The following is a 19,058-nucleotide window of genomic DNA, read 5'->3' on the forward strand; positions in this document are numbered from 1 at the left end:
GATGGATGGGTGGATGGGTGGATGGGTGGATGGATGGGTGGATGGATGGATGGATGGATGGGTGGATGGATGGATGGATGGTGGATGGATGATTAGATGGATGGACCCCTAACTCTTTTCCACTACAGGTGACCCTTTATAACACTTTTGTTTCACTGGTCACTCTGCTACTCAGAACCTTCATTGTCTTGGGGCTTACAAACAACTTGGCATTCAAAGACTTCCATATCTGGCTGTTACATATCTCTGCTTCCTAATTCATCCACCAGATAAGAACATTCCTTTTTAGCCAGATCTATCTCCAAACTAATTTTCTCTCGTGCCTTTGCTCACACAGTCACCCCCGCTTGGAATGTTCTCTCCACTTGTCTAAATCCCATCGAGCTAAAGTCCTATTCCTATACCAAGCCTTTTCTAACCACTTAGGGAAATCCTCAAGAAGTTCAGAGAATTTGCCTTTTATATCTTTGTATTCCTAGCACAGAACTCTGGATGCAATAGGGGCTCAGTAAACATCTGCAGGTAATAATGTGGGGAATGAGAGAATCGTTGCTTGTGAGTGAATTTTGAACAGAGTGGAGTCCCCTCTGAATTGAGCACAGACCTGTCCTCATCATTAGAACAACTACAACACTAACAGGTGCCAGGCACTGTTCTGAGCTCTTTCCGTGTAACGACTCATTGGTCTTCATGATAACTCTATGAGGTCGGTACTATTGTTGTCCCCTTTTTACCGATGAGAGAACGGGCATAGAGAGGTCAGGTAAGTTGCCCAAGGTCACCAGCTAGGAAGTGACGTACTCCCAGCCCCCACTTTTAACCAGTAGGCTCTACGGTACAAAAGGAAGAAGGACAGCCAAGACGACTCCGTAAGTGCCGTGCTGCCTGGACATTCCCAACATCCCTCACCTCTTTAAAGAGAACTTTTAACAAACAGCATTTACATTCAATGCTCAGATCCAAGGTCCTAAAAATGAAGACCAGGGAACAAAAGAAAAAGAATAAGAAATTCATTTCAGGAAGTACGTCCCTCCACAACAAAAACCACAGACCAGGACTTGGATAAGGTGCCCAGATGAAACCTACCCATTGGCAGCCCATCCTACACTGCGGTTTGGTGTGTGACTGATGAGACTGAGGTGTCAATGTCCCTCCTGCTGTGTCATCAGGACACGACCCATCTACAACATAACTGGTCAAAGCTGTTCTGTTAGCTCGTTAATCATAACCTGTTTTGCAAGTACATTGACAGGAAAGAGCATGACGATGCAACTGTGAGCAAATACGTCCTCCTCCCCCCAGCTCTCTACCCACGGACACACCCCACTTTCATGAGACTGACTGACTCTGCTCTTGGGTATACAGCCCTCATCCTCCTCCACCCACAAACAGCTCCCATCTCCGACCCTTCTCTTCCTCCTGGATGTAACCAAGACCGATGATCTCTTTCTTATCCCCTGCTCTCCAGAGAAAGTGGAACGGATTTCTGTTGCCCAAGATGAACTGGTTCTGAGGTTAATGCCCAAGACAGCTCTTCCAATCATAGCTCTCCACTGCACCTGCTGGAGCCTTCGGGTCTGGATGAGACATTGAGAGTTCTAGAAGGACTCAGCAGATGTGAGGGATGTGGACGAAACTGAGATTTTTATAAATATCCCCAATACAGGTACAGTCTATAGGAAATTGCTCAGAAATTTTCTCTATGTCACGGCATTGTTAACAGATATGAGTAAATTCATATCATGCAGACAAACCTTCACCTGGTAGATTGTACTCCCCTTGAGGACAAGAATCGTGCCTGTCTTGTTCACCACTGAATCCTTAGCCCTAAACAGGGGGACTGGCACATAATCAGCTTTGGGAGCTGGGCACGTGTTTGCCCATAGCTTTGGAAAAGGCAAGTCCCAACAGCAAGCATCCTTTGAGATGATAACACCGTGTAGAATCTTGAAGAACTGTTCATGAAAACACTTGAGACACCCCCTAGGGTCTCCCATAATTACTGGGTGGGACTTTAAGGGGGACTGGAGATCCTGTAATAACTAGTGGTGGAAACACTTGGGAGACACATTTTTTAATGTCTCATAAGTTCACCTCTACTAGGCTGCTGTCCTAGCCAAATACAGATTGCTCTCACTTAAGACCAGATGTGTCCTCATTGGACTATCAGTGAAGTTACAATCACCACATTCCAAAGGACAGAACCAGGAGAAGAAGTTCTGGAAAGGGATAAACAGAAGCACCCAAGAGCTACTCTATGGGGAGGGTGGGGAGGAGCCGGCCATGGGAAGCCAGACTTAAAGTACTAGGACCCAGCGATCAGTAAAAGTGAGGACAAATGGACCCAGAGAGTGGTTCTCAACCTTGGATGCACGTTGGAATCACCTATGAAAGTTAAAAGGTTGATGTCTGGTTCCACCTCGAGATCAGGACTTATTCACCTGGGGCGGTCTATCGCGCCACCAGAGTTGAGACCATTGGGCTATATAGAATCACTGACAGAATCAAAAATGTGAGCACAGATCTAGTCACAGGTCCTAAAATGTTAGACGGAAGAAGCATCACCTAGAAAGTGAACTAGGGAAGCTTAGGACAAATAAAACGAAGGGCCATTTAGCACAGCGAAGGTAAATATTTAGATCTAGACCTGCCTTGACCTGGGTGTTAAAAATAAAAACTTGGGTGCTACATGAACCTAGAAGCAAGGGAAGCGTGTCAGTGGAGAAGGAAAAGCTCCATGCTTGGCACCCATGAGCTTGGCCCGCTGCTACAGCAGAGGTGTGGTGCTTCTACCTGGGGTAGGACCCACCCGTGCAGCTTCAGTTTGGCTCCCTGACTTTTAAAGCATACATTAGAGCCTTGATCATAAAACCAGCTTGAGAATCAAAAGGGGTAGGAATGGGTCTATACATGCCAAGTAAAGGCAAATGCTAAATTTCATTAAATGTAGTTAACTTGTGCCTGAATGAGTTGATATACTTTATAGAAGAACTGGAGACACATCTACCTGCCATAACAAACAGGAAGGCAAGCATCTTCCTCTAAATTGACGACAGAGATATGTGATTTTCCAGGAGGAGCATGGAGATAAGTATATAACACCATCGTGATACAGCACACATTGATAAAGCAGCTTTCTTGAAAGGTGGCCCTCAGGTAGAATTTTATCATTTCACCTAAATTCAGAGGATCATAGCCAAGTCCCATAACTAAATACCTTGGTTAAATCCTTCATAATAAAACTGTTATTGAAAAAAAATTAAATATGCAGCTGTATCTCTAGTTCATGTATTATTTTTATAATTTCTCTTTTTCTCTTTCCTTTAACCCAATGTATTCATTTCATAAAGGTGTGTACTTAAAGTCTGCAAAGGATTGAGTTTCCCAAGGAGAAATTAAATTCAAACTCCAAGTCGCAAAGAATCAAATTGCTTGAGTTTCAAGGACGAGTGAAGTATATATTTCACATTTAAAGGAAGATTCACAATACCTTCACCTGCTTTCTCTAACTCAAATAGCCAGATGTCAGTTTTTTCATTTCTTAAATATTATTTTAAAAGAAGCAACTGTGCAAATCAAAACTGCAGTGAGGTACCATCTCACACTGGTCAGAAAGGCCATCATTAAAAAGTCTACAAATAACAAGTGCCGGAGAGGGTGTGGAGAAAAGCGAACACTCCTACACTGTTTGTGGGAATGTAAATGGTGCAGCCACTGTGGAAAACAGTATGGAGGTTCCTTAAAAAACTAAAAATAAAGTTACCATATGATCCAGCAATACCACTCCTGGGCATATATCCAGAGAAAACTATAATTTGAAAAGATACATGCATCCCAATGTTCATAGCAGCACTATTTACAATAGCCAAGACATGGAAGCAACGTAAAGGTCCATCAACAGTGAATGGATAAAGATGTGGTAAATACACACACACACACACACACACACACACAATGGAATATTGCTCAGCCATAAAAAAGAACAAAATAATGCCATCTGCAGCAACGTGGATGGACCTAGAGATTATCATACTAAGTGAAGTAAGTCAGACAGAGAAAGACAAATCTGATATGATATCAGTTATATGTAGAATCTTTTAAAATGATATAAATGAACTTCTTTACAAAACAGAAACAGACTCACAGACATAGAAAACAAACTTATGGTTACCAAAGGGGAAAGCGGGTGGGGGAGGGATAAATTAGGAAGTTGGGATTAGCAGATACAAACTTCTATATATAAAATAGATAAACAACACGGTCCTACTGTATAGCACAGGGGACTATATTCAGTGTCCTGTGATAAACCATAATGGAAAAGAATACAAAAAAGAATATGTATATATATGTATACCTGAATCACTGTGCTGTACACCTGTATCTAACACAACATTGCAAATCAACTATACTTCAATTTTTAAAAAAGATAATAAAGAAGCAGCAGAATCTGTTGGTCACCTACTGTCACAGCAGCTCACCATTCATGCATGCATGCATGCATTCATTCATTCATTCATTCATGCATTCACAAACCATTTAATAAGCATTCACCACATACCCTGTCCTGTCCTGGTTGCTGAAACGTGAAGATCTCAGAGCCTACTTGGGGAGACAAATGCCTAAATCTGTAACTTTAATACAGTATAGTAAGTGTGATTATACCACACCAAACTTACCTTTTTTTTTTTTTTTTTTTTTTTTTGCGGTACGCGGGCCTCTCACTGTTGTGGCCCCTCCGGCTGCGGAGCACAGGCTCCGGAAGCGCAGGCCCAGCGGCCGTGGCTCACGGGCCCAGCCGCTCTGCGGCATGTGGGATCCTCCCGGACCGGGGCACGAACCCACGTCCCCTGCATTGGCAGGCGGACTCCCAACCACTGCGCCACCAGGGAAGCCCCAAACTTACCATTTTTGATAGGCCCCTATGACAGAGACTACACGCTGCTTACCAAAATCCATGTCCTCCTCTTCTCCCTGAACACACAGCTAGACCATATTTCCTAGCCTCCCTCCCTGGTAACTAGATGTGGCCACGGGACTGAATTCCAGCCAGAGGAATGTGAGAAGAGTGATATGTGCTATTTCTAGGCCTGGCCCATAGAAACCCTCCAGGCCCGCTTCTGCGTGCTCCTCCACGCCCCCTCCCCGGCTCAGATAACCAGAAGGGCGATTCTCAGGGCCACCTCGGAAGTCATAGTTGAAGCTGGAGGAGCCTCCATCACCCCAGGCCCCTGAAAAGCTTTCTGGAAAAGAGTCACCCCACCAACTTGTTTACCCACCCCGCCCTATCACTTTAACAAGAAGTAAAGTCTCGTTGTGTTTTACGCCTTCTGTTTTAGTCTATTCGTTAGCGCATTATCTGAGCATTACCTTAATAGAGCGCCCTCCGTTATACATGTGAATAATAATAAATAGAGCAGAGCATTACCCTAATACAGTGCCCTTCATGAACGTGGACGGTAATAGATAACTCCACTCACCAGTGCAGTAACTCAGCCCAGGGAGATACCGTCCCCGTCAAATCCCTGTACTTCACAGCCTCGCTCAAACTTCCCCCAACGTGACAGACTGGACACACAGCCCCCTCACACATGTGCACCCCATGCAAGGGGGAGATTCTCAAAGGTAGGGGCTGGATATCACCTTTGATCCTTACTGCAGCCTGGCACATAGTAGGTGCTCGAGGAGAGGGTGGATAAAATATTGAGACGCTGAAAAGGATGAGCCGAGAGGGATTTCTGGTCAATGATTTCTTCCGTGCTTTGTGGTATGGAATTCTGGAGTTTTGGGTGGGTAAAGAAGTTGAGAGGATTTGTCAGCAGTATTATACAGTTTAATGCTTTGTCATTAAACTGTATAATACATACAGTATAATACAACATTATACTCAATTATATTCCAATATAAAATAAAATTTGGAGTAAATCAATTATACTCCAATATAAAGTAAATTTTTTCTTTTTTCTTTTTTTTTTTGTGGTACGCGGGCCTCTCACTGCCGTGGCCTCTCCCATTGCGGAGCACAGGCTCCGGACGCGCAGGCTCGGCGGCCATGGCTCACGGGCCCAGCCGCTCCACGGCATGTGGGATCCTCCCGGACCGGGGCACGAACCCGTGTCCCCTGCATCGGCAGGCAGACTCTCAACCACTGCGCCACCAGGGAAGCCCTAAAGTAAATTTTTAAAAAAATGCTAAAGCATGTTCTTCACAATGAAGGGAAATGATAACAGATAGAAACTTGGATTACTCCTGGGACTTCCTGGTGCTCCAGTGGGTAAGACTCCAAGTTCCCAATGCAGGGGGCCCGGGTTCGACCCCTGGCCGGCGAACTAGACCCTGCGTTCCACAACGAAGAAGTCCACGTGCCACAACTGAGATCCAGTGCAGCCAAAATAAATATAAATAAATAAATTAAAAGTATTGCACCTGATGGAAGAGTGCATCACTTTCTCACGCAGGCGAGGAAAAGAGATTGTGAGCCATTGGTCAAAATGGACTATGAGCCTCTAAGCTTTCTATCTGCTGTAAGCCACAACTTTTCAAGTTAGAGGTTTAACCCAATAGTTGGTTATCTAATGGTTTGAAAACAGCATTTTTTTTCAATAGAATGGACCAGAAAAGAGTAAAACAGAAACAACTCTTTAAAAAAAAAAATCAGAAATAATATAATAAATGCCCACATGAAAAATAATACTCTTTCTGAAAAGCTATTAATGAAACTACAGCCCATTATGCTAGGCACTGTCTTATATGTCACACAAATACCACTGTGCCATTCTTCTTAAACTATAATGTTGATGAACTAGTCTCCTCTTCTTAGGCAAAATGAGACCCACATAACTTACTATCTCTTTTCTGTTCTGCCTGTCAGGAGGCTCGTAGGTTAAGTTTTCACTCAATTACGGGACCTATTCTTCTCTAGATTTTGGTGCTAAAATATGTTACTAATCTTTCATTATTTGGCATTTGCTAATTTATCCTTGATTTAAGTTTTATTGCATCTAGGTTTTCCTTTCTTGTAATTTGTTTGAAGATTAATAAATAAGAAATAGAAATAGTTACTGATATAGGCAAGAATAAAAATGGATTAAAAAGGAGTTCGGGGGCTTCCCTGGTGGCGCAGTGGTTGGGGGTCCGCCTGCCGATGCAGGGGACACGGGTTCATGCCCCGGTCCAGGAAGATCCCACATGCCGCGGAGCGGCTGGGCCCGTGAGCCGTGGCCACTGAGCCTGCGCGTCCGGAGCCTGTGCTCCTCAACGGGAGAGGCCACAACAGTGAGAGGCCCGCGTACCGCAAAAAAAAAAAAAAACAAAACAAAGGAGTTAGAGTGAAGAATAATTACCAAAATATTAAAAACAGGTATTTTATTTATTTGCATGTAATTTTTTTCACAATGGGCTTGTATCACTACTTTTTAATTTTTAAACTATTTTAATTCGTTAATGATGAACAATAGGGTGGAAAGTGGGAATTATCCCTTGGTCAGTGAACCAGTCAGAAGATGCCAGGGTGCCTTATACCTGTGTTTGCTACACAGAGAGAGGATCTGGCCCTGGCTCCTTGTGAGAATTGCCATCCTTTCGTAATTTCAGCACAAGTTAACCTAGCTGGAGAGCTGTCAGCCAGACCGACTTATAAATTATTTCCTTAGAGTTTCTGGAGGAAGGGCAGGGCTGTCAGTAGGGGCCTAAGAAAGACCTCTAGTACATCTTGAGATACCTGAAGTATGGACAGGGCTCATTTCTTCGGTTTGGTCTAAACAAGGCCAGGTTTGATCCTGGTTCCTCCTTCTCATGTCCCACAACAGTGGACGTGGTTGCTACACTACTAGGGACAAATTAGGGCACCAAGAATCCCGACAGGCCACTGTGTGCCCTTGCAGCTCCAGCACTGTGTACAGTATCTGGCTTGGCAGGTGGGCTCGGAACCGATGTGAGCTGCAAAGCACAGGCGCGTGGTGTGCAGATCCATTGAAATGATCGTGAGCCAGGTTTGCTAGAGCACGTCAGACACTGGGCAAGTCCTCTGCCCGCAGTGGGTCAGTCTCTCCCACGTGCCTGTGAACCACAGATGCGGAACTCAGATAACCCGTGCCCATTAAGTCATGGCCCCGGTGGAGAGCCCAGTGGCACATTGCCTTCAGAGTGACAACCTGCCTTCCTGGGCTTGATCCCACTAAGTAAACTAACCGTGATGATTCCAGATTGGAAGTCGTGTCAAGGCAAGCCTTGCCTGGATTATGACCTCAGCCATCACCTACCAGCCTTGCAAAATTAGTGTCTCCCTAAAAGCCCCAGTTCCACCCACATTTCTCTCCCACCCCTCCTTGTTGGTATCTACACTCCCTTCCAGTGGCTTCTTAAGAACAGAACAAAAGCAAGAAGGTGAGGTGGTGGGGAAATGAATTTGAATTCCAACTTTATCCTTCTCTAATGATTCGGCAGTTAACACAACGTAACAGACATATTTCTTAACCTCTCTGAACCTCAGGTTCCTTGTCAATGAAATGGACTTAACACTGACCCCCAGGTTTGGGGGGAAGCAAAGCACGGTGTCTGGTATACAGGCGATGCTTGATGAATGTTACTCTTCCCTTTCTCTTTGAAAAGTCAAAAACGTAGGGCCTGAGTCCCAAGACTCCTCGTGATCTGTTCACTCTCACCCTCTCCCTCTCCCTACAGGCACTGGGCTTCCCCCCTATTTTTTGGACAGCCCAAGCACGTTGCTGCCGTGGGGTCTTTCGCCACTACTGCCTTTGCTAGATCATTCTCCAGGTGTCCACATGGCTGGTTCTTTCCTTGAATGCAATCTCTGTTTAAACTCCTCCTCCCCAAGCACCTGCATACAAATAGAGACCGATTCTACTTTATAGCTAGAGGCAAGATTCTCATCTCTAGTGGTCAAGTTTCTGTTCTCTGTGTGCTCTAGGAATCAGGCAGGTCCTCATTAAAGAAAATGAAAGACAAGCTCCACTTTAGTCCCCAGTGCCTCCGGCCCCCTAGCTGTGCCCTGTAGTGGAAGAGGGCAGGGAAGGGGCAGAGAGAAGCTGGACAGAACCTGAGGCTGGTGTTTGGAACCCATGCCCATTCCCCACACAGCTTCCTCCATCAGCCAGCAAAGAGGCCCAGGCCCCACGTAGAGGCACCCCAGACAGCGATGCAGGTGCCCTGACAGGACACAGTGGGGGGGAGACTGGGCCCTGGACACGCAGCAGCTGAGGCAGGGCTCTAATGTCCGGTCCCAAGCGCAAAGCCCAGGCAAGTGCAGGGACCCGGATGGAGTTCCGTCACCCTCCAGAAGCGCCCTCCCTTGTCTAAGATCTTCCCTCACCTGTCACCTGCCTTCGGGCCGAGACCCAGCCTTGCTCGGTGGGAACGTCTCTCCTGGACCAGCATCCACATGGTCCCGGGGTGTCTCTCCACACCTGCTCACAGAGTCTCAGGACTGGCTGACGCCCACCTTCCGGTCCCTTCTGCCCACTGTTTGTGCCAGCGAAGTGGGTACCCTGCCCCCGCCACTCCACGCCTCTCCCACGAACCACCAGAAACAAAATCCCTCTCCAAGCGAGGTCAACCCTGCCAAACACGTCTTTCTCCTCAGTATCGTGTGGAGGTGCAGCGGGATCACGTCCTGCTCCCCTAAACGCCACCTCAATTTGCTTTTCCTCTAAAAAAAAAAGTCCCCAGGAAAGTCAAATCTGTGTCTCCCTGCGCCCCGAGGTGGAAATGTCCCTCCTGGGGGTGGGTTTGGATAAGGGCTGGAGGAGGCTTCCTGAAACTGTGAAGCTGCTCCAGGAATGCCAAAGTCCGACTGCAGGGGGTGAATCTGAAGCTCTGTCCTCAGCAGATTGTTTCTGACTCACACCCTGGGTGTTTGCTCATCATTCAGATGCACTAAACTGAACACCCGCCCCCCGCCCCGACTTAACAAGAAGATAAAGAGATAGGAATTGGTAATTCCCCACCAAAAAGCCACTGCACCAGAGTCTTCTGCCTCTTGTCCTACCTCTTCTCTCCTTGATTGGAAATGAGTGTCAGGAAAGCGCTCAGGCATCCCTCACCTTCCCAATCCTGGGAGAAAAGGATCAGCTCTGGAACCACCATTCCAGGTTCACTTGGGGTCACGAATCCCGAGGGGTAAGATGCCATGTCCTTCACTCCCAGCCCCTCTGCCTTCTACAACGTGTCAGGACCAGGGTCCCCGGCAGGGGGGACTCACCGCTCAGCCCGGGCGTGGCCATGGTGCGGGCGCGCAGGGCAGGAAACGGGGACTGCCCCTCTCTGCTGGGGCTGCTCTGGCGTCTGCACTGGCTTATTCAGTCGCGGGACTAATTCCATCGCGGCTCAGCTCCGCCTGGACGTGCCCGCCCCAGCCTGCTGCCGCAGCCTCCTCCCCCATCCCTCGCCAGCGGCTACCAGGCCTCCCCGGAACGGCACCCTAGGCGCACCGGCGCTCGTCGCGCCACGTGGAGAAAGGAGCGCGTTCCCGTGGGCGGGTGGAGTCCGGGACACGCTCCGGTTAATGACGCTGGGGGGCGAGACAGTAAGATCGCTGCTCTCCCCACCCGGGGAGCTTTGCTGCTAACCTCGTTCGGGTGTGAGCATTCAGCCGGATTACCTCGTGAACAGTCTGGCTGATTAGCTTCCAATCCCGCCCGGGAAGCCTGCTTCCCGCCGCCCTGGCCCTGATCGCCGGGGTAGGGGTGGGAGGCTCCCCCGCACACCTGCCTGCACTCTACCCGCCACCAGCTGTCCCCATCTTTCTCTAGACTAAAGGGCGCAGGAGTGGAGGAATCGTGCCCCGGGGACAGGAAGAGGGGCTGCAAGAGGCAAGGGGGAGGGGCAGGTTTTAGCAAAGCTTCCTAGGGAGACGCTGGGACCAGTGGAGGAGGTAGATGGTGGAAGCTCCATCCCAGGAAAAAGAGGAGTTCCATCTCTCTGGAATGGCTTTGATACCTAGCCATGGGGGGGGGGGGGGGGGGATGGAAGAGAAGACCTCCAGAGGGCCATATTCCGGATGATGGAATCTACAATTCCAAGACGCCCCCAAGCGAAACAAGTGCGTTTAATTCCAGGGACCCTGAAAATGAAAAGGTATTATGTTAACATTATATGTCAAGTAGGCTCTGAATGACCACGGACTTTCCTATCTCCTATGCTGATAAGGTGGGCTGGTGGAGATTGCTCCCCTCCCCACTTTATAGATGAGGAAACTGAGGCAGTAAAGGGGAGTCAGGGGCCGAGCACAAGGAAAACCAAAACCAGTGCCTGGGCTGCACGGGCACCAGGAGCAACCATGGCTGGTGTGGGCGTGGACTTCCTCCCCCTCAGCATCCTTCTCAGAGCCTTCCCCAGAGGAATTACCTAATTCTCGTAACAGATCTATGAGGTAATTACTGCCTGCGTACCCATTTCACAGATTAGGAGACTGCGGTGTAAACGGTGTAAACGGTGACGCACCGTGCCTCTGAGGACTCTGCCTGCTCCAGAGTCTGTGCTCTAACACTTGGTTCCTGGCTGCTTGAGGCAACGCCCTTCTCCATGCACTTCTGGGAACCCTTCTCTATGCGTTTTCAATGCCAAGAGGATTGGAAACCTTTCCACCATGGTGGTTCCTTATCCATTCCCTCTCTTCTCTCCCTCCAGCACTTTTTTAGTCCCTTGGTCCCTGCATACTCCTCCCTTGAGACTCCCCCTAAGACTCTGACTTTGGGGGTTGTCCCATCTGGCCTAAGGGTGACAAAAAAGAGAGTGCCTGAGACCAGAGGCAGACCCGCCCTGGGACACATGCAGGATGGGGGCAGCTCCTGGTTCATACCCCCACTACCAGTTTCTCCTTTTGACCCTACTTCCTGCATTTGTTTAAATCAAAATATGCGGGGCTTCCCTGGTGGCGCAGTGGTTGAGAATCCGCCCGCCGATGCGGGGGACACGGGTTCGTGCCCCAGTCCGGGAAGATCCCACGTGCCGCGGAGTGGCTGGGCCCATGAGCCGTGGCCGCTGAGCCTGCGCGTCCGGAGCCTGTGCTTCGCAACGGGAGAGGCCACAACAGTGAGAGGCCCGCGTATCACCAAAAAAAAAAAAAAAAAAAAAAAAAAAAATCAAAATATGCAATTTTTCTGACTCAGCTTTTTTCTTGGTAGTGAACTGTCCTATCAGTAAATATGAGGAGAACTCAGGCTATGGAGGCAGCTGGAAAATTGACACCTTCTGCTGAAGAGGGAGACTGCCTGCTGGGTTTCTCTGTGGCCAATGCCTCCAATGGCACCTCGTCCTAGGCGATCAGTCAGAAGAGAGACAGGTAATTCTCTGGCCCTGGATCTGGTTTCCTACAGAGACCATAGAGGCACTCAAAGTTGGAGGCGGGGTGATGGATGCAGGATGACAGCCTTTGAATTACTGAGCAGTTACATAAAACTTCTATCCATTCTTCCCTCCCTCTACCCAGCTAAACTCCCCACCAAAACGACTCAACACAACCCATGCCATTTGCCTTTAATGGATCTTCCCTGGAGGTTCTTCCCCGGCAGTGACAGAAGCAGAAAGACCTAGAAATGCAGCCGTCACTGGTTCCTGTGAGGACAGGACCGAATCTGTCAGCACCAGGGACGTGCAGCTCCGATGGACCAGCTCGGGAGTTCTTGCCCAGGTGTCCAGGTACTTGGGTTCTGAACCCGGCCCTGCCACCCAGCAGCTGTGTGGCCTTTGGCAAGTCACTCAAGTTCTCTGAGCTGCTTTCATCCTCTGCAAAGGGGCAGGAGAGGGCAGTGGATGAGATAATGTCTAAATCCTTTCCAGCGCCATCGTCCAGTACGTCCAATGAGTTGAGTCTCTCCTGGGTTAGAAGGATCTGGCATGAAAGTCAATCCTCCATCAAATTCCTGTCTCGGAGCCACAGGACGGTTGCTTCATTCTCATGGATGTGCTCTCCCCACCTAGGGTCTCTGCCGTCTTGCCAGCATATACATGTAAGCGTTTTTCATAAAAGTCTAAGAAAGGATGATGTCTCCTTGAGAGTGACAGCACCGGTTAGTGATCTGGGGACCCGGTGAAGTCTGGCGTTACCTACACCTCTTCTGTCCACTAAAGGATCCTGGAGCAGGCAAGGCCTTGGCCTCCAGCATCCAGCCCGAGAGGAACTCAGCTCCCTCACCCCTCAGAACAAAGGAAATCTTCAGTGCTCCGCCGCTGACGGCAGGGACACTTAGGGCGCCCCTCTGAACCTTGATTTCCCCATTTTTCTTCTGGTTGCTTTTTCCATGATTATAGATCAATTCATAGTTACTCCCGGACTTTCTGGCTTATTTGACCCTCCCGACCGAGTGAGTGAGACTGACGTTCCTGGTTCCAGTGGAGGAAACTAAGTCCAAAAACCGCTAAGGGGCTTGCTGAGGCCACACAGTCCGGCGAAGGCCACGGGTGGAACCTGGGCCGCCCCCGAGTCTGGGGGTCCCCGGCCACGGCCACGGCCACGCGTGTGCTGCGAGGGACCACGTTTCCACACGTGCCCAGCATGGCAATTCCAGCCCCCCGGCCCCCGACCTCTCACCCTCCCACGGGGGCCACTGAGGGACACAGGCACCGGCTCAGCCGAGGGCTCAGAGAACCCCTTGCACACCCACTGGGGCTCCTTCCCCATCAAGTCAGACACACTGGCCAGAGCCTGGCAGGAGCCCGGCTCCAGGGCACCCCTCTGCTCTGCCCAGAAGCCCCTGGACTCAGAGACTGGAGACCCCAGTGTTCCAGAGCGAATCCCTTCTCCTTCAGCCACTGGGCTGTTTCCGAGGAGGCCTGGCGCTCACTTTCCCCTTCCCTCCCCGCGGAGGCTGAAATGCCACTATCTCCCCGACGTGGGTGGTGCCTCCCGCAGACCCCGGGGCCAAGTGTTTCCAGATGGAGCCTGGGCTCCCCTACCCCCCACCCGCTTCAGCACCAGCCCAGCCTACAACAGCCATCTCAGCCTAGATGAACCATGAGCCTTTGGCAAGACAACAGATTGGCCTTTATTGTGGGCCCGGGCGAGCCCGGGGGCGGAGCACGCATGCGCCGAGCAGGGGTTGCCAAGCGGTGGTGACGCGTGCAGCTCCTCACTGGTGGCATTTCCTGGGGGAGCACTTGCACTGCATGGCGTTGAGGACCACGTGGTGGATGACGGAGCCGTTGGCGCAGCGCAGGGGCACCTGCATGGGCTCTGTGCGTGTGGGCACGCAGCAGGTGCACTGGTCCTGCACGTCCTCCGTGTCGATGGAGTACAGGGCTTTGCTGGTGCATCTTCCCTACGGCGGGGCAGAGAGAGGCGGCCGTTGCGGGCGGTGGAGAGTCCCGGGGTGGGGAGGGCTCTGGGGCAGCCCACTTCCTCCACCTGCCCTCCTCCAATCAAGAAGGTCCGGCCTTGCCCCGAGAAACACAGGACAGCCAAACAATGTGTAAAAGTAGCTCTTGGGGGCTCTGAAAGGTCTGTCCTAATGGAACTGTCACACCCAAGCCCTCTCGCTGCAATTTCTATGCCTGTGTGATTGACCTTCAGGAAACATAGCTCCCATCTTCCATTAAGTAACTCTCCATTCTCTGCAAAGGACGTGTGGAATCATTGCTCAGTTTTTTTCTTCAAGGGTCAAAAGTTCCCATTTACTTCAATAAAACATTGGCTTTATAAAAAAAATTTTAGGGACTTCCCTGGTGGCACAGTGGTTAAGAGTCCACCTGCCAATGCAGGGGACACAGGTTCGAGCCCTGGTCCGGGAAGATCCCACATGCCGCGGAGCAGCTAAGCCCGTGCACCACACTACTGAGCCTGTGCTCTAGAGCCCGCGAGCCACAACTACTGAGCCCGCACTGAAGCCCGTGCGCCTAGAGCCTGTGCTCTGCAACACGAGAAGCCACCGCAGTGAGAAGCCCGCGCACCGCAACGAACAGTAGCTCCCGCTCGCCGCAACTAGAGAAAGCCCGCGCACAGCAACGAAGACCCAACGCCGCCAAAAAATAAATAAATAAGTTTTAAAGGCTCCCAGTTCCTTCCACTTCTCCCCCCGGTGAATTTCCCAGATCCTTCAACTCTGTAGCTAAAGAGACGTGTCCAAACAAAGAACTTGCCCCTTCCAACCGAGGACCCCTTACCTGGCAGTAGTGAATGTCCACTTGCTCTTCAGACAGACAGTCTCCCACTTTGACGTACTGCAGCTTGGCAGTGATGTCCTTGCACTCGGGCTCATCACCTACAGGACAGGTGAGAGATGAGACCTGCTCTTCCATACAACACTCTCCAGCCCAGTTCCCTCATTTACTGGAAATAGGTCAATTTCACAGTAAATGGATCACCAAAGCCAGCCATGGGGAGGGCAAGTCAGAGGTCCTGGTTCCCCTCAGCTTCTCCTGGCCCTTCATAGTCAGATAGTTATCGCTGGGTTTCACTCACTTAATGGCACAATTTCAATTGCAGGAGGGGCCTAGATTCACTGTGCTTTGGTGATGTCAATGGATAGGACTTACTTTTATGTAATTGTAGACTCTAAAAACCATAATACTTTTATGTAATTGTAGACTCTAAAAACCATAATGAATAAATAAGGAAACACAAGCTTTAAATACATTAAACAAGATGGACTTAATTGATATTTATAGGACATTCCATCCAAAAACAACAGAATACACTTTCTTCTCAAGTGCTCATGGAACATTCTCCAGGATAGATCATATCTTGAGTCACAAATCAAGCCTTGGTAAATTTAAGAAAATTGAAATCATATCAAGTATCTTTTCCGACCACAACACTATGAGACTAGATGCCAATCACAGGAAAAAAAAAAAACTGTAAAAAATACAAACACATGGAGGCTAAATAATACATTATTATATAACCAAGAGATCACTGAAGAAATCAAAGAGGAAATCAAAAAATACCTAGAAACAAATGACAATGAAAACACGGTGACCCAAAACCTATGGGATGCATCAAAAGCAGTTCTAAGAGGGAAGTTTAGAGCAATACAATCCTACCTCAAGAAACAAGAAACAACTCAAATAAACAACCTAACCTTACACCTAAAGCAATTAGAGAAAGAGGAACAACCCCCCACCCCCGCAAAGTTAGCTGAAGGAAAGAGCATAAAAATCTGATCAGAGGGCTTCCCTGGTGGCACAGTGGTTAAGAATCCACCTGCCAATGCAGGGGACACGGGTTCAAGCCCTGGTCTGGGAAGATCCTGCATGCCACGGAGCAACTAAACCCATGCGCCACAACTACTGAAGCCCGTGCACCTAGAGCCTGTGCTCCATAACAAGAGAAGCCACTGCAATGAGAAGCCTGTGCACCGCAATGAAGAGTAGTCCCTGCTCGCCACAACTAGAGAAAGCCTGCACACAGCAACGAAGACCCAACGCAGCCAAAAAAAAAAAAAAAAAAAAAAATCAGATCAAAAATAAATGAAAAAGAAATGAAGGAAACAATAGCAAAGATCAATAAAACTAAAAGCTGGTTCTTTGAGAAGATAAATAAAACTGATAAATTATTAGCCAGACTCATCAAGAAGAAAAGGGAGAAGACCCAAATCAACAGAATTAGAAATGAAAAAGGAGAAGTAACAACTGACACTGCAGAAATACAAAGGATCATGAGAGACTACTACAAGCAACTATACGCCAATAAACCTGGACAACCTGGAAGAAATGGACAAATTCTTAGAAAAGCACAACCTTCCAACACTGAACCAGGAAGAAACAGAAAATATAAACAGACCAATCACAAGCACTGAAATTGAAACTGTGATTAAAAATCTTTCAACAAACAAAAGCCCAGGACCAGATGGCTTCACAGGCGAATTCTATCAAACACGTAGAGAAGACCTAACACCTATCCTTCTCAAACTCTTCCAAAATATAGCAGAGGGAGGAACACTCCCAAACTCATTCTATGAGGCCACCATCACCCTGATACCAAAACCAGACAAAGATATCACAAAAAAAGGAAACTACAGGCCAATATCACTGATGAATATAGATGCAAAAATCCTCAACAAAATACTAACAAACAAAATCCAACAGCATATTAAAAGGATCATACACCATGACCAAGCAGGGTTTATCCCAGGAATGCAAGGATTCTTCAATATACACAAATCAATCAATGTGATGCACCATATTAACAAATCGAAGGATAAAAACCATATGATAATCTCAATAGATGCAGAAAAAGCTTTAGACAAAATTCAACACACAATTATGATAAAAACTCTCCAGAAAGTGGGCATAGAGGGAACCTACCTCAACACAATAAAGGCCATACACAAACCCTACACAATAGGGTTTGCATTCCTATACATTAATGATGAAAAATCTGAAAGAGAAATTAAGGTAACACTCCCATTTACCATTGCAACAAAAAGAATAAAATACCTAGGAATAAACCTACCTAAGGAGACAAAAGACCTGTACGCAGAAATCTATAAGACACTGATGAAAGAAATTAAAGACGATACAAACAGATGGAGAGATATACCATGTTCTTGGATTGGAAGAATCAATATTGTGAAAATGACTCTACTACCCAAAGCAATCTACAGATTCAATGCAATCCCTATCAACCTACCAATAGCCTTTTTCACAGAACTAGAACAAAAAATTTCACAATTTGTATGGAAACACAAAAGACCCTGAATAGCCAAAGCAATCTTGAGAAAGAAAAACGGAGCTGGAGGAATCAGGCTCCTGGACTTCAGACTGTAGTACAAAGCTACAGTAATCAAGACAGTATGGTACTGGCACAAAAACAAAAATATAGATCGATGGAACAGAATAGAAAGCCCAGAGATAAACCCACGCACACATGGTCACCTTATCTTTGATAAAGGAGGAAAGAATATACAACGGAGAAAAGACAGCCTCTCTTCAATAAGTGGTGCTGGGAAAACTGGACAGCTACATGTAAAAGAATGAAATTAGAACACTTCCTAACACCACACACAAAAATAAACACAAAATGGATTAAACACCTAAATGTAAGGCCAGACACTATAAAACGCTTAGAAGAAAGCATAAGCAGAACACTCTATGACATCAATCACAGCAAGATCCTTTCTGACCCACCTTCTAGAGAAATGGAAATAAAAACAAAAATAAACAAATGGGACCTAATGAAACGTAAAAGCTTTTGCACAACAAAGGAAACCATAAACAAGACAAAAAGACAACTCTCAGAATGGGAGAAAATATTTGCAAACGAAGCAACTGACAAAGGATTAATCTCCAAAATTTACAAGCAGTTCATGCAGCTCAATATCAAAAAAATAAACAACTCAATCCAAAAATGGGCAGAAGACCTAAATAGACATTTCACCAAAGAAGATATACAGATGGCCAAGAAGCACATGAAAAGCTGCTCAACATCACTAATTATTAGAGAAATGAAAATTAAAACTACAATGAGGTATCACCTCACACTTGTTAGAATGGGCATCAGCAGAAAATCTACAACAACAAATGCTGGAGAGTGTGTGGAGAAAAGGGAACCCTCTTGCACTGTTGGTGGGAATGTAAATTGATACAGCTGCTATGGAGAACAGTATGGAGGTTCCTTAAGAAAGTAAAAATAGGGCTTCCCTGGTGGCGCAGTGGTTGAGAATCCGCCTGCCGATGCAGGGGACACGGGTTCGTGCCCCGGTCCGGGAAGATCCCACATGCCGCGGAGCGGCTGGGCCCGTGAGCCACGGCCGCTGAGCCTGCGCGTCCGGAGCCTGTGCTTCGCAACGGGAGAGGCCACAACAGTGAGAGGCCCGCATATCACAAAAAAAAAAAAAAAAAAAGAAAGTAAAAATAAAACTACCATATGACCCAGCAATCCCACTACTGGGCATATACCCTGAGAAAACCATAATTCAAAAAGAATCAAGTACCACAATGTTCACTGCAGCACTATTTACAATAGCCAGGACATGGAAGCAACCGAAGTGTCCATCGACAGATGAATGGATAAAGAAGATGTGGCACATATATACAATGGAATATTACTCAGCCATAAAAATAAACAAAATTGAGTTATTTGTAATGAGGTGGATGGACCTAGAGTC

At 47.7% G+C, this 19,058-nt stretch overlaps 2 protein-coding genes across 5 annotated transcripts in view; both read right to left on the reverse strand.

The window, feature by feature from the left end:
- Positions 1-10,964, reverse strand: part of ANO2 (anoctamin 2) — a 301,537-nt gene extending 290,573 nt beyond the window's left edge. For 2 of the 3 annotated variants that reach the window (XM_067008590.1, XM_059080738.2), the window contains exon 1: positions 10,217-10,964. In XM_067008590.1, coding sequence (XP_066864691.1) covers positions 10,217-10,238 — 22 coding nt within the window. In that variant the 5' untranslated portion in view covers positions 10,239-10,964. Of the gene's footprint in view, positions 1-4,946; positions 5,405-10,216 lie in introns of those variants that run through there. The other variant, XM_067008589.1, reaches the window with a different exon arrangement.
- Positions 10,965-13,976: 3,012 nt separating this feature from the next.
- The window catches only part of VWF (von Willebrand factor), a 134,470-nt gene continuing 129,388 nt past the window's right edge, over positions 13,977-19,058 (reverse strand). For both annotated transcript variants that reach the window (XM_059082366.2, XM_067008591.1), the window contains exons 51-52: positions 15,115-15,212; positions 13,977-14,273 (exon numbers count right to left, since the gene is read on the reverse strand). In XM_059082366.2, the coding sequence (XP_058938349.1) occupies positions 14,085-14,273; positions 15,115-15,212 (287 nt within the window). In that variant the 3' untranslated portion in view covers positions 13,977-14,084. The remainder of the gene's footprint in view (positions 14,274-15,114; positions 15,213-19,058) is intronic.

Source organism: Kogia breviceps, chromosome 12, assembly GCF_026419965.1.
Source record: "Kogia breviceps isolate mKogBre1 chromosome 12, mKogBre1 haplotype 1, whole genome shotgun sequence".
NCBI classification, from domain to species: Eukaryota; Metazoa; Chordata; class Mammalia; order Artiodactyla; family Physeteridae; genus Kogia; species Kogia breviceps.